General features: G+C 30.2%; 1 protein-coding gene across 1 annotated transcript; it reads left to right on the forward strand.

Moving 5' to 3' along the window:
• Positions 1 to 12,632: 12,632 nt before the first annotated feature.
• Positions 12,633 to 16,111, forward strand: LOC112749547 (hydroxymethylglutaryl-CoA synthase). Its single transcript, XM_025797829.3, has 11 exons — positions 12,633 to 13,183; positions 13,249 to 13,381; positions 13,465 to 13,608; positions 13,694 to 13,852; positions 14,059 to 14,132; positions 14,249 to 14,324; positions 14,453 to 14,508; positions 14,600 to 14,687; positions 14,861 to 15,001; positions 15,302 to 15,451; positions 15,593 to 16,111. Exons 1-11 carry the CDS (start codon positions 13,014 to 13,016, stop codon positions 15,803 to 15,805), a joined length of 1,404 nt encoding a protein of 467 aa, XP_025653614.1. The 5' UTR covers positions 12,633 to 13,013; the 3' UTR covers positions 15,806 to 16,111.

Here is a 16,111-nt window from a genome sequence, read left to right on the forward strand (position 1 = left end):
TTCTAATTGTCCTTTATGCTCAACATATTTGGCTGATTTAAAAACTCTGGCTAAAAAGGGAATAAACTTTGTTGACAATTTATTTATTTGGACTGAAAAAGATTTTTGAGATTCAAAAATCAGTTTATCTCGATTTGGTTCAAGAATTTTATGCCAATATGTACTACCATGAAGAATCTGTTCACTCATATGTTAATGGCCGCAAAATTATTTGACCAAAGATTCTTTTAGTGAAGTCCTAGATTACTATGATACTGGTGTCGATGCTTACAGTGCTGGTAAGTGGGACCATGATTTGGACATTTTACATAAAGATATTTTGGCCAATATATGTGAGAACATTTCACTCATGGATGGTGTCACTCCTAACCACCAGTCTTTAGGTCTTGTTAAAGTCTAGTTGCATCATATTATTACCCATATTCTATTGTCACAAAGTGGTTCCTATCAAAGAGTTACTCTATGTGATATCTTGGTTCTCTTTGCTATTCTCAATAAAGTAGAAACTTTATTTGCATACCTGATGATGTGTCATATGTATGACTACATCCGCAGTGCTAAAAATATTTCATTACTATATGGCATATTTTTTACTTATTTTTTTGAGTAATTTGGTGTTGATCTAAATAATGAGATCCAACAGAATAGAACTTCATATCTTAAAGGTGGTGATGCAGTCAAACAAACTAAAGAAAAAAGGGACTAAGGTTACAAGAGACATGATTATGGAAGAAGAAGAAGATGAAAGCATCCCTCCTCCATCAGCTGTTGGTACATCATCATCCAACAAGTACTTGGTCAATTGACTTGCAAAAGATGTCTTAAAAGAATTTGTGAATCTGACCAAGCATATAATCAACTCGAGCCAACAAACTAGGAAACTAGCCATTCAAAATGAGAATTCTTTGATAAAATCTCAAAGTCGAGTTGAAGTACTTATAAAGTACATTAAATTTTTGGAAGATGACAAAATGCTGTCTGATCAAGAAAAAGAAGAAATCTTAGAAACTGAGGACGAGTGATCTGATATTTAGTTCTTTATCTCTACTGTCAATTATGAAAACTATTTTATGATGTTTATACTCTTTAGTTTAACAGATAACTGTAACAGGGACTTATAGCTATTTAACTTTGAATTGATATATTTCTTTATGCTTAACAATTCTTGTGTAGGGCACACTTCACCTCCTTGATAATAAAAAAGAGAATGAGTATGAAAAAATTAATTGTTGATGCTGCTGTAGTGAATTGTTGGTGCTATTATTAGTAGTGTTCAAATTGATTAAACTACTTTTTGTTCACTATTCTGATTGATAAATTTGTGTTATGATTGTTTGATGCTGAACGGTCATTTTTGAAGATTGATAGCTTATTAAATTTTCTAAAAAATGATTTATCTGGCTGGTTCATTTGGTTTGATTAGTATATAAGGTTTTTTGTATATTTTTAAAAGGTTAAATTACACAGTTGGTCCCTACACTTTCAGTGAAATTGTAAATTGGTTTCTATACTTTAAAAGTTTGTAATTGGATTTCTAAAGAGAATTAAAATTTGTAATTTAGTCCCCACCGTTCAAAAAGTGTTGATTTAACAGAATATTCTTAAAATATGCTAAGAATATTCTGTTAAAATAGAGAATATGTTGAGAATATTCTGTTAAATCAAATACTTTTTGAACGACGGAGACTAAATTACAAATTTTAATTCTCTTTAAGGACTCAATTACAAATTTTTAAAGTGTAGGGACCAATTTGTAATTTCACTGAAAGTGTAGGAACCAACTATATAATTTAACCTTTTAAAAATTAATCTTGAATGTTTAGCATTATTCGTGAGTATAATTTCTGTATAAATACAGTTGATCACAAATTGAAAACGAGCTCACATTCAGGGGGAGCTAACCAAATGAAAGAAAGGGAGAGCTAAACTTAAAGATTGAATCATCAAAGAAAAGTTCATTAAAGTTCTCTTATTTTTTATTTATAATTTATTTTATAATGTTTGTCATAAAAAAATTATTGAGTTTGAAAAACAAAACAATAATTTGATAATGACTAAACATGATTAACTTGGGTCAAAGCCTAATTTTGTATGTAATGTGTTTGTTCATTGTGCATAAATTTATATTACTAAGAAAAAGCCAAAAAGAATAACATACCTAATAACAAACTAATTTAGGCCCAAAATCAAAAGTCTTTGTTCCACTCTTTGTTGGCCCATAACATTTGATCCTAATCACTAACTAAAATGAAAAGATGCAACACTTTTTCTTCTGGACCAAAGTCAAAGTAACCAAATTCATTCTTTTTTTTCTCTTTCCAACTCACTTGATGAGCTCCAAGAGCAAGCAAGAAAAAGGAAGTTCAATTAGGATTCAAATCTAGAAGAAAAAGACGATTATCAAAATCAAGTAACAAAAAAAAAAAAAAAAAAGTCAGAGGTTAAGGCACAAAAATAAAGATTAAATCAATAGGTGAATCAAACAATTTTTTCTATTTTTGTACTTCCATTGTAATTTGTTGAAGATGTTTTTCTCCTACATGCACCGAACGAAAAACTTGAAAAAAATGAAGGTTATAAAGATCTACTATAAATTAAAGGTCAAGAACAAAATTTAGAGTCAAAGAATTGATGAATTGCTTAAATCCTTGAAAAAATTTGAAAAAGGAAGAAAGAGAAGCAGCTAGGTAAGAATGAATGTCAATTTTAATCACTAATGATGCCCCATCTCTTATCTACACTGCTGCCGTTGTGTTATTTGGGGAAGAAGAATAATTCACAGGTGTTCAAAACCAAATTCAAGTTTTGGAAGCTTTACTCCTCTTTAAAAGGGTAAACGGCCAGAAATTGAAGTAAGGAGTGTGGAGTGAGCATACAAGTTTGAGTCTTCATAGCTTATAAACCATTCCTTCTTCTCTTTCATGAGTTTACATTAAATTTATTATGATAATAGTATGCCCAAGATCCAATCTATCATGATTGACTCTCGTGCAAGTGGGAGATTGTTGGGAATAAGGAGTATGACCACAATCCAATCAATCATGTGTCAAATAATTTGTTATTGTTATTATATTAAAATATTAATATAATAAGGTCCTTGATTAAATTTATAGATTTATCATTGTAATAGTGATCATAATATTGAGAGATAAATCTTTTATAATTTAATCTAAATTGTTCTTGGTCATAGGATTATTAAAAAAGACATTAATAATTCGAAAAGATCAATATATATAATGGTCTTCATTGGATGAAGATTAATAGATCTTATTTATTAAATTATATATATAGATGGTGCATATAGAGATATGACCATTGAACTGGCTCACTTTGGGAATTCCTAATGGTTATAATTACCGTATATTTGTCAATAGGATATTCGCAAGATGAACATAGTAATAGAGTTTCCTTTGACCTGCGACTATCATAGTAATTAACAATGTATTTATTATACTTTGATTCCGGACATCTAATACCCTAGAGTGCTAGTTGAATGGATATTGTGTATGATTTAAATACTTGTAGAATTAATGATTAGTCAATAAGGAATCCGTCAACTCTCGGTAAAGAGTTTGAGCTCTGATTATAATGACTGAGATAAATAAAATCTTGTCCAAGGGGATTGAATGAATGAATAAATGAGTTTCTTAGGTCATTCACAGTTCATTATAATAATGATAACAAGTTAGAGTTTAACAATTAAACCATACTCTAAGGGTTAACCAAGAGCTGGAAAGATGGAAGGAATTATACTTTGTTCTTCTAAGGTTCTTAGTAAAAATATATTACTTCATACTATCGGGTCGTTGAGGAGTGTTGCTAGATGCCAACCTTGATTAGTAAATTTAGTATGACTAATTTACTACCTGCTTAGTATTGAACCTATGGGGTCACACACTAACGAGTGTTCTAATTTTTGCTGTAGAATTATTTAATTATTAATTTGATTTGATCAAATAAATAATTATATTAATTCAAATAGAATATTATTATATTTTTTGCTAGCACCAAGAATATAATAATAGTATGATAATTGAGAATATTAAATGAGATTTGAGAATAATTAGTTATTTTATTTCTAAATTTGGATGAGATCCTAACTGATTATATTTCAAATTGAGTTATGATATGATTCATAAATTTAAAGGATTCAGATTTAGAATTTTAAAATATGATTTAAATTTGAATTGAGATTCAAATTTAAAATTAGTAACAAATCTCACTATATATATGTATGCCAAGAGTACAGGAAACAGATGAGAATAACAAGAGTTTTATTCCGTTACCTCTATACATATAAACGTATGTGAGCCTGATTCTTGGAGAAGAATTTTATGGCGTGCAAAGAATTGCAAGAGGTTTCTTGGTGTGGATACGCATAACGCCTTCGTACCATCGAAGGAAAAAGTGATTTTTATTAGCGTACACAGATATTTAGATCTGATCTATATATTGTATATTATTGGAATAAAGTATAAGCACAAAATAGATTTTTAAGGATTACTTTCTTTTCTTCCGCTGCGTGTTATGAACACATGGTAATCCTTCAGCTTCAATGGTATCAGAGCTCTGACTTTTTTGTGTTTAAATTTTTATTCTTATTTTCTTAAAATTTGTAAATTAATAAGATTAATTCAAACTTTTTTTTAGCATATGATGCAGTTATTTCATTGAGATGATTTTTTAATAAATTAATAGTTAATTATTTTAATTTTGATTATTTAATTGTGATTAAATTATTATTATTTGAAAAATAATAGTTATGATTTTAATCAACTATTTGATTTGATTTTATTTCATCGTGACTTTTGTCACATAAAAGGAATAAGATACAAAAAATAAATTTTATTTGTTTCTTATATATATATTGAGAAGGTCAAATTTGATTTGATAATTTTTTAAGACTAAACGTTAGTACATGAAAAATCAAATTTTGATTTGATTTATGTGTTTTGAACACTATAATATTAGAAATTAATTTTTCTAATATTCTTGATTATAAAGAGCGGCCTGACAACCAGGAGTTTTATTTTCAAGATAATAATTAGTATATATATTTGATGTATTAGGGATTTAATTTTATATTTTTACCTAGACAATCTGAAAGTATAAAATTTAATCCATGAATACTGGTAGAAATTCTCTAACAATTGAGATAAATCCTAAAAGTTAGGAGTTTGCCAAAAATAAATTTATCTCTTGTTTACAAGGAACGACCTGACAACCAGGAGACTTGTACTCAAAGATAGAATTTATTTATACATATGATGATGTATAACGAGAATTAATTTTATACTTGAACCTAGACAACCTAGGGATATAAAATATAATTCAGTTAAATAATTGTCTGACAACCAGATAATTATTTGGGATTATAATTGTATGGGATACAATTTAATCATGTTTATTTAGAATGGGTATGAGTAACAACTTGACAACTAAGGTACTCATTCACGATTCTAAATAATTTTGACAGAAATATAGATTTCTTAATTTACTTTCATATTTTAAATTTTTAAATATGTTCACCTTTTGTGTGGCATACTTGAAAGTAATAAATTGGCTATACATTGAGAATTGTTCTTATGTATAAAAGGGTTATCATGGACATGATAATTCTATTGAAATAATATTGTCCAATAAAATTGGTGATGGAATAGTCAGTACTTGTGAAGTATCTAAAATATTTACAATATGGATTGTTTTGACAACCATGAGTTCTAATTTCAAAAGTATATACCCACTATTTATTACTAAACATCTTGAGAAGATGTATGGTGCTCAAAGTAAGATAGTATGACTATCAAAGATTTTATTTAAACTAGTGGGAGTATTGGGTAATATATTTTGAATTAAACAATTTTAGAAGTTGGAATGTCATTAGGCAAATAATTTTAGCGAGAATTGTTCTTGCAAGCAATTTTGGAGATGTATTTTGTTGCAAACAATTTATAATTGGCTTTAATATGATTAAGGTCTGTGATATTTTTGGAAAAACTCAATATGAGTATTGAGGACGCGAATTAAAATTGCTCGTAAGGGTTGGTTTGACCAATAATAAAAATATTGAGTATTTTTATTATAAGAGATTAAAGTAAAATCTCTAATTATCTAATTGATATTCTATCGAATAGAGAATGAGATTCTCTCAATGCACAAATATTAGTACTCTATGTACCCTATCATGTTTAAAAAATATGAAATTTGATTTAGTTGAGTATCATTGTTTGTTAAATATTTGGACTACATTTTAGAAATGTTGCTAAATTAACAAATTTTTTACCAAATCAATTTTTTTATCCATATGAGATATGGAAAAGGCATAAGCTGAAACTCAAGAACATTAGAGTTTGGAGATGTCTTATATGTGTTAAGAGAATGCACAACAATAGAATTGATATTAGGTCTGATAAATGAGATTTATTTATTACCCCAAAAAAATAACAAGTATTATTTCTATCACATTTCTTAAGACAAAGTGTTTGTGATAAGATGTTGAACTCTTTTTAGAAAATGGATTCCATCCTAAAGAAAGAGTTGGAGTACAATTATTTTTATCAGAATTGTATACCACTGAAAGATTATCATGTGTTCATAATACGCAGCGGAAGAAAAGAAAGTAATCCTTAAAGATCTATTTTGTGCTTATACTTTATTCCAATAATATACAATATATAGATCAGATCTAAATACCTGTGTACGCTGATAAAAATCACTTTTTCCTTCGATGGTACGAAGGCGCTATATGTATCTACACCAAGACCAACTTTACTGTCAACTCCTTGACCAATGGACATCTTATCTAAATTGAGAAACCTCTTGCAATTCTTTGCATGCCATAAAATTCTTCTCCAAGAATCAGGCTCACATATGTTTATGTGTGTAGAGGTAAAGGAATAAAACTCTTGTTATTCTCATCTGTTTCCTGTACTCTTGGCATATATATATATATATATATATATATATAGTGAGATTTGTTACCGATTTTAAATTTGAATCTCAATTCAAATTTAAATCATATCTTAAAATTCTAAATCTGAATCCTTTAAATTTATGAATCATATCATAACTCAATTTGAAACAGAATCAGTTAGAATCTCATCCAAATTTAGAAATAGAATAACTAATTATTCTCAAATCTCATTTAATATTCTCAATTATCATACTATTATTATATTCTTGGTGCTAGCAAAAAATATAATAATATTTCATTTGAATTAATATAATTATTTATTTGATCAAATCAAATTAATAATTAAATAATTCTACAGCAAAAATTAGAACACTCGTTAGTGTGTGACCCATAGGTTCAATACTAAGCGGGTAGTAAATTAGTCATACTAAATTTACTAATTAAAGTTGGCGTCTATCAACACTCCTCAACGACCCGATAGTATGAAGTAATATATTTTTACTAAGAACCTTAGAAGAACAAAGTATAATTCCTTCCATCTTTCCAACTCTTGGTTAACCTTTAGAGTATGATTTAATTGTCAAACTCTAACTTGTTACCATTATTATAATGAACTGTGAATGACCTAAGAAACTCATTTCTTCATTCATTCAATCTCCTTGGCCAATATTTTATTCATCTCAGTCATTATAATCAGAGCTCAAACTCTTTACCGAGAGTTGACGGATTCAACTAATCATTAATTCTACAAGTATTTAAATCATACCCAATATCAATTCAACTAGCACCCTAGGGTATTAGATGTCCGGAATCAAAGTATAATAAATACATTGTTAATTACTATGATAGTCGCAGGTCAAAGGAAACTCTATTACTATGTTCATCTTAAGAATATCCTATTGACAAATATACGGTAATTATAACCATTAGAAATTTCCAAAGTGAGTCAGTTCAATGGTCATATCTCTATATGCACCATATATATATATAATTTAATAAATGAGATCTATTAATCTTCATCCAACGAAGGCCATTATATATATATATTGATCTTTCCGGATTATTAATGTCCTTTTTAATAATCCTATGATCAAGAACAATTTAGATTAAATTATAAAAGATTTATCTCTCAATATTATGATCACTATCACAATGATAAATCTATAAATTTAATCAAGGACCTTATTATATTAACATTTTAATATAATAACAATAACAAATTATTTGACACATGATTGATTGGATTGTGGTCATACTCCTTATTCCCAACAAAATTTTTGTTTTTCAATGTTCATCTTTTTTTGTTTCTTTTCAATAAAAAAAGGTATTAACTGAGGTATCAGTAAAAGCCATTGCGAGAAAAAGGTAAAGAAAGTTATCTAGAAAAAGCAAAAACATTATGTCAAAACTCTTTTGTTTGTATTTATGTTTTGTACACATGATCTTGAGGGGATTTCTTTGCTAAGTTGGGTGATGAGCACTTAGTGGTTGAAAGTCTAGGGAGTGAACTAGTCAAATCTAGCTTGGGTAGAAGTTGGAGTTGTCCCAGATAGAATTGAGTTGAATCCTAGAAAAATTGGTGATTGGAATCTTTGTGAAAGATAGTGAAAATTTTATCACTGTTGTAGTGAAGATTAGATGTAGGTCACATTACACATGGTGGTTGAATCAGGATACATGGTTGTGTGATTCTCTCTTCTCTACTCTTCTATTTTCTGTCGATATGAGACAAAACAAAAGCGTCTCTTGATTTGTTTATTTCACAGAAGTCACAACAATCCAAAAGTAAAGAGTTGCTCTATTTCCAATCTTATCGCGAAGAGACAAAATAAAATTATCTTCTGAAATATCAACCTGATAGACTCAGCAGCCAACAAGTTTCAAATCTAGTTCAAAGCTAAAATAAACAAATTTTAAAAGGAGGTCATAGATTTAACCTCCTTTTTCTAGACCATTAACAAACCTTTAAAAGTCAAAGCCTATACTTCTTCTTTTAGATCCGTCTCTGTATGTTTGAACCTAATGAACTATACTAATCACAAGACTAAAACTAGAAATATTTAAATTTTACTAGACAAAAAAGAGTAATTTATAAAAAAAAATACTTATTTTCTTTTGCTTTAAATAAAATAATTATGCCATAATTGTCCCTAATTATGAGTTATGATTTTCATTTGAATTATTTTATATTTAATTTTCTTTTATGGTATCTCCTAATTTGATAAATTAAAGACTAATTTATTACGAATTTAAATTTTATTTAATACAAATTTAAATTTTATTTAAGTGTTTATCGTTAATAAATGAACTAATGGATTTCATATTTGTTTAAATTGGATTAAAAAATAAGCGAAATTTGAAACCGCCAAATCATATGGTGAGAAACTGAGAATTGAGAAACTTGTGAGATAAAATCCAATTAAGGACCCAATCCTACTAACTATGCCCAGTCCAACCCAAACTGAACATAGATCACAGATGTATTTTTTTTTTTTTCTATGAGCAATATATCCACAATAAATTCTATATGCACCCAAATTTTTGGGAGATGCTCAGCCTTCGTCGCGGAGTTGTGGGGCGTGGTGCAGGGACTGAGGATGGCATGTAGAATGGGAATGAAGCGTGTTGTGGTAGAGAGCGACTCTGAGAAAGTAAAAATAAATCATGAAATGATCGTATAAGACACGTTTAGTGAATTACAAAGTTACCAACCAAATTAAGATAAATAAAATTTACATATGCAAGCATGATATTTTCTTTTGTTATTAATGTACATAAGATCATTATTCATTGCTAATGTAAGAGATAAGAGATCGATATTTTCAAAGTACAATCATAATATAAAAGAGTACATGAAATAGGCTTCTAATATCTAAAGTAAAACTTTATATATACTATTTTTATACATTTTTTGCATTGAAATTTACTAGTAAACGAGGACGTAGGGAAAAAAAAAATACAAATATCATTTCTTATTTCTAATGTCTTCAATTTCAAATTATGTATACAGTGGCTGTTTCACTCGTGTAGAGCGAGGAAGGTGAGGGCAAATAAATAATAGTTTCTTGTGCACGAATTAATAATGTGACAAAGATTATGTTATACAAATGCTTTCTTTTTATTATTGGGAATGTGAATCGCGAGGCTAGGAAGAAATTCATACCTGCGACTTCTTCAGCGGCCGGGTTGGACGAGTTGCTCAACTTTTCTATGTCAATTTCTAAATAAATATTTAAGTGTTAATAAGTGAATTTCAATTACGTAATTGATATAAATTTAGTTAAAAAAAAACCAATATTAAGGTACCAATTTCAAGCATTAGTAGCCAATAAGTAATAGCTCAAATGACATAGTTTTCCCATACTCAATTAAGAGGTTGCGGATTCGAGTCTCCTATCTTTGGTAAAAAAAAAAAAATTTCAAGCATTAGTAAGTATCTCTTTTTATCAAATTAATATTGTTTTGGGTATCACACGGTATTTTTTAGTGTGACAGATTAAAATAAAATTGTATGCATGCAGTATTCAAATTTTTAATATTTATTTAAGTAGATCAATAAATTGATTGAATAATGCTAGGAAGACAAAAAAAAGCCAGAACTTATCTTATTTAGCATTTATTAATTGTCGTAACAATTAATGAATGCTAAATAAAGCAAGTTATGATTGTTTTTGGCTGATTTTCTTTGGTTACAGAACATTTCCGAAATTGATTAATAGACCAACCCAAATTATCTTAGAAAATATGGCATGGATACATGCACATACACTAAAGCAAGAATAGTTGTATCATTGTATGTGACGATGATTTAAAGTCAATGGCGGGACCCTAACCTACGTTGCCACAAGATAAACAGTCAAATGCATTATGCATACATACATACATATATACATACATACATACATATAGCGATGATGCAATCCTTCATCATATTTGATTTATTCGTATATACGAAATTTGATTTGAAGAAAAAGAAGCAAGAAATTAAAATCTTACGCGCTCTCCTTTGGAATGGAAATATGGAATTGAATGGAGTGCATGTTATGGCAAAAATTAACCTTATTAATCAAGTGGTGGGTCATGTTACCATATATGTATATGGTGATTCGGAAGCATGGCACATGAGATTGATGAAAAGTGGAAGATGCATGATGGCCCGCATAGCAACAGCACATGGTTAATAAAGTTGAATAATTAAGCATACCATCGCTTCTCTCTTTCTTTTCTGTCCTAGCTAGTTATGCTTATAACTATTACTATATATTACCATATACACGGCCTTTCAACAGAGCTTGAAGTTACTAAATTCATTGAGATTCATATTCAAAGTTTTAAACTATATATATATATATACTAGCACAGACCGATGAGTGCTATATGCTTACAAAAATTCACGTGTTGCCTACCTGTATATACCTCATATATATGTCCGCGCAGGTTTAATGTAATTTATCTTACGATTCTAATTAATCAATAATTGGGTGAATTGCGTTAACCAGCAACATATATCACATTTCTTTTCTTTTGGGTAGAGTCGTATTTTCGAGGTACTATATTAATAAGGAAGGGGGCGGTGATAAATATAATAGAAAATTTGTATTTCTTACTTTATGGGAAGTGTTAAAATATCTATATTCCAGAAAGATTATGTGTATTTTCCATCACATCATACAGCCATTCATTTATTAAAATTTAATAGGTTTGGTGGCAGAAATTGCTACCAACAAACAAATTTTAACCTATACAACAAGTGAAGGAATTTTCGTACGTCAAATTAATGAGAGGTTTTTGTTAGGGAGTTATTTTTTTAAGGCTAATAATTTTTATTTTATGAAAGTAAAATGAGTGATATAATTTAATATTATAATTTTTGATAATTTTTAAAATGATGAAAGATATATAAATTTGAAAATCCGATTTTTGTATTAGTATAAATAGGTAGTATTATTTTTTATATCAAAAAATAAAATATATTTTTTTATTTTTTTTTATGCTTTTATTGTTTTATTATGGTATTAGAATTATGAGAGAGTGGATTCTCTCCGGTGAAAAAAAAATTGGATGGTATTTAGTGTAGGATCTCACCTTTCATTGCTCTCTCCTATTTAATTTTGGTTCCACTTATAGAATTATAGAATTAAAGGTGAGAGATCACACTTTATTCTCTTAAATGTTAAAAAAAATGGGGATAATCCATTCCCGAATTATGATATCCTTTTTAAGAATGATATATAAACTATCATTTTTTCGTTAAAAAATCACTATGTTTCTTTTAATAATAAAAATAATTTCATTTTTGTTACTAATTTGATATTTTCTCACTTCATCAAATAATCCATTTTTTTTGTCTTATCCTTTCAAATTTAATGGACCCAAAATTATTGCAGTTAAAGCTTTAACACGCCAAGTGCCTGTTTTTTGTAGGGTTTCTTCCGCCAGTTCCGTCTACAATTATTAATGCCAAATTAAACACTAAACAGTACCACATCTGAAATTAACACTCTTATCAGGTAATAATTCAAAAATTATCATTGTTAACCCAACATAAAAAATAAAAACACATTTTTGAAATCAACAATTAACGAATAAAATAGTAAGTAAATAAAAATTAAATACTTTAATCATGATTGTAAAAAAAAAATAGCTGATTATTTGTTAGAAAAAAGTTAGTTTGTCATATTTTTTTGTATTTAATTAATAATGATGATGTGAGATACGTACATGTTAGGATTGATAAAACTAGAAAGAATTAAAGAGAGAGATTTGTGTTGCGTTAAAGAGGAGAGGAGGGGGGTAAAAGGGAGGTGACTAGTGTTGGTGAAAAATGGAGAAGGGAAAGAGAGGGCGTGCTTTGTATTTGTCGCACAGTTGAGCACACGAAATATGCATTTTTTATTTTTATTTTTCATTTTCAGAAAAGTAAGCAATTGGAGGTGGAGTTTGAGTTTGTGAGTTGGTGGTTGGTTGTGTTCCTGATTCCCTCTATAAATATATGAGTCAGCAGCATTTACTCACATGTGACATCCAACACTCTTCACACCTCATCACTCTCTCACTCTCTCTCTCTCTCTCTCTCTCTCTTTGGATCCGTTGAGCAGAGATGGCTAAGAATGTGGGCATTCTCGCCATGGACATCTACTTCCCTCCCACCTGCGTTCAACAGGAAGCGTTGGAGGCTCATGATGGTGCCAGTAAAGGCAAATACACCATTGGACTTGGTCAAGATTGCATGGCATTCTGCACCGAGGTTGAAGATGTCATCTCCATGAGGTACTATTTCAGATTTTAGATGCTCAACAACTCTCACTCTCTCTAACTATTGCATCTTCGTTCAGTTTGACAGTTGTTACTTCTCTTCTTGACAAGTATGGGATTGATCCTAAACAAATTGGGCGCCTCGAAGTTGGCAGTGAGACCGTCATAGACAAGAGCAAATCCATCAAGACTTTTCTTATGCAGATTTTTGAGGTATTCTTTCACTCTCTAACCACATCAATATCTTATTTATTCTCATCCTGTGCAATAATCAATTAATTGTTTGAAATGAATAGAAACATGGAAATACTGACATAGAAGGGGTTGATTCAAGTAACGCATGCTATGGAGGAACTGCTGCCTTGTTCAATTGTGTCAACTGGGTGGAGAGCAATTCGTGGGATGGACGCTATGGACTTGTTGTCTGCACTGACAGTGCTGTAAGATCATTTCCTAGTCAAACATACATGTTATATTGTTGGGGGTTTTTCTCTGACATCTGAAATGGTTGTTTCTGTTTTTCAGGTCTATGCCGAAGGACCTGCTCGGCCTACTGGAGGAGCTGCTGCTATTGCCATGCTTGTTGGTCCTGATGCTCCCATTGCATTTGAAAGCAAATTGAGGGCAAGCCACATGTCTCATGCTTATGATTTTTACAAGCCTAATCTTGCTAGTGAATATCCAGTAAGCTTTTTGACTGTACTCTTTTTCATTTTCTGTCACAAGATTTTACCTTTGGGATCATGTAACTTGATAGATAATTTCACTTTGTTTCTTATTATTGTGATAATTAGATTATCCTTAAAAACTCATTAGTGTCTAGATATGTCATTTGACTGAGCATCTAAGGATATCCATTGCAATAATACTCTTAATAATTTCTCTTGTAGGTTGTTGATGGAAAACTTTCTCAAACTTGCTACCTTATGGCTCTTGATTCATGCTATAAACAACTCAGTCACAAGTAAGTGTCTAACTAATTCTATTTCTAGTGGTCTCTTGATTTTCTATGCACAGTATTTGCAATTCTGTTATCAAAATATTAGTAACTAGCAATCACCTAACTCTATTTATCTTCAGATATGAGAAGCTCAATGGGAAGCCATTTTCTCTTTCCGATGCTGAATACTTTGTATTTCACTCACCTTATAACAAGGTAGCTTAGACATCCAACCATTTGTTTCTTATGTTGGCTTTCTTTCTGTATTGCATTGGTATATCTGCGCAATCTATTTGATACCTGTCCTTGACACTTTTCCTTATTAAAACTTTGCTCTTTTGCAGCTTGTACAGAAAAGTTTTGCTCGTTTGTTGTTTGATGACTTCATAAAGGATCCAAGGTTTCCTTTCTCTGTCCCCTAAAAAGGCTTATTTCATTTCCTTTCCCTTAATCTACGAGTGTTCTGAATTTGAATTTGAATATGACTGCAGTTCTGTGGATGAAGCTGCCCAGCAAAAACTGGAACCTTTTGCAAATTTATCCGGTGATGAGAGCTACCAAAGCCGGGATCTCGAAAAGGTACGAGTCTATTTCTAAGAAACAGTAGTCTCATTTTAAGTTTCAATCAATTCATAATTACTTTTCCTGGTAGATTTTGCCTTGTGTTTGAATATATAGGATAGCCAATATGTGAATTACATTTATCGAATCGAAAATTTTCGCTGATGAGAGCATTTATCATTAACTTGCAGGCTTCCCAGCAAGTTGCAAAGCCTCTATTTGATGCCAAGGTGCAACCAACTACTTTGATACCAAAGGAAGTTGGCAACATGTACACCGCATCTATATATGCAGCATTTGCATCCCTTATTCATAACAGATATAGCGTGTTGGTGAGCGAATATTCTAACCTCTCTCAGTCAAATATATACTTCCTTACTACAATGTCTTATGCTCTCTAATAAACTAGTTGAAGATCCGCAGGGCGAATAAAGCTGAAAAATTGTTTTGTAAATAATAAAAATAATTAAGAGTAGAATGATTGTAGTCTAAGCCACCATTACCTTCTTAAAAAGTCAAAGAATTTCATGAATGGGGAGATCGGTTATAAATAAAAGAAAATGGTTTAGAGAAAGAGATAGATACTAACATTGCTCAAAACTTACTGACCAATTAAACTTCATAATTTTCAGGCTGGTAAGAGGGTGATATTATTTTCCTATGGGAGTGGCCTAACCGCCACAATGTTTTCTTTGCAATTACGTGATGCTCAGCATCCATTTAGCTTATCAAACATTGCTGAAGTAATGGATGTTGCTGGAAAATTGAAGTCAAGGCATGAGGTAAGGACCCAGAAACATTTAGTGGGGTTGAAGTTAAAACAGTTCTACTTTCTTCTCTTGCTTGTCACGCTATGCTATGCAATTGAATTTACAACCAAGGAGTACATGTTTGTTATTTATTTATTGTTTCTTTTTACGCAGTTTCTTCCAGAGAAATTCGTGGAAACTCTGAAGCTAAATGAACATAGATATGGTGCTAAGGAGTATGTCACAAGCAAGGACACAAGCCTATTATCTCCAGGGACATTCTATCTCACTGAAGTGGATTCCATGTATCGCAGATTCTATGCAAAGAAAGCTATTGAAAATGGTTTTGCTCCCGCATCGAACGGCGTCATTGCCAATGGTCATTGATATTGAACACATAAAAAGGCCTTTGCACTAAATGGAGAAAGCTAACATCGGTTAGAACAAAAGAAGGGGTATTGTCATTGTTTGCATTACTTTTGTAAGGTAAATGGTTCCTGTCGTGACAAACGTTGAGTCTTGTCAGTTCAATCGTTGTATCCGTTTTAGATGTGTAGTTACCATAAAGTTTAATAATTCTATCTGTTTCCATATTTTTTTCCTCCCTCTCTTTGGTTATTTAAAGTTTAGTGAGACAGAGTATTCTGATTTTTATGAATTCAAAATAATGAACATATATGTAAGTTAACAAAA

Source organism: Arachis hypogaea, chromosome 15 (genome assembly GCF_003086295.3).
Source record: "Arachis hypogaea cultivar Tifrunner chromosome 15, arahy.Tifrunner.gnm2.J5K5, whole genome shotgun sequence".
NCBI classification, from domain to species: Eukaryota; Viridiplantae; Streptophyta; class Magnoliopsida; order Fabales; family Fabaceae; genus Arachis; species Arachis hypogaea.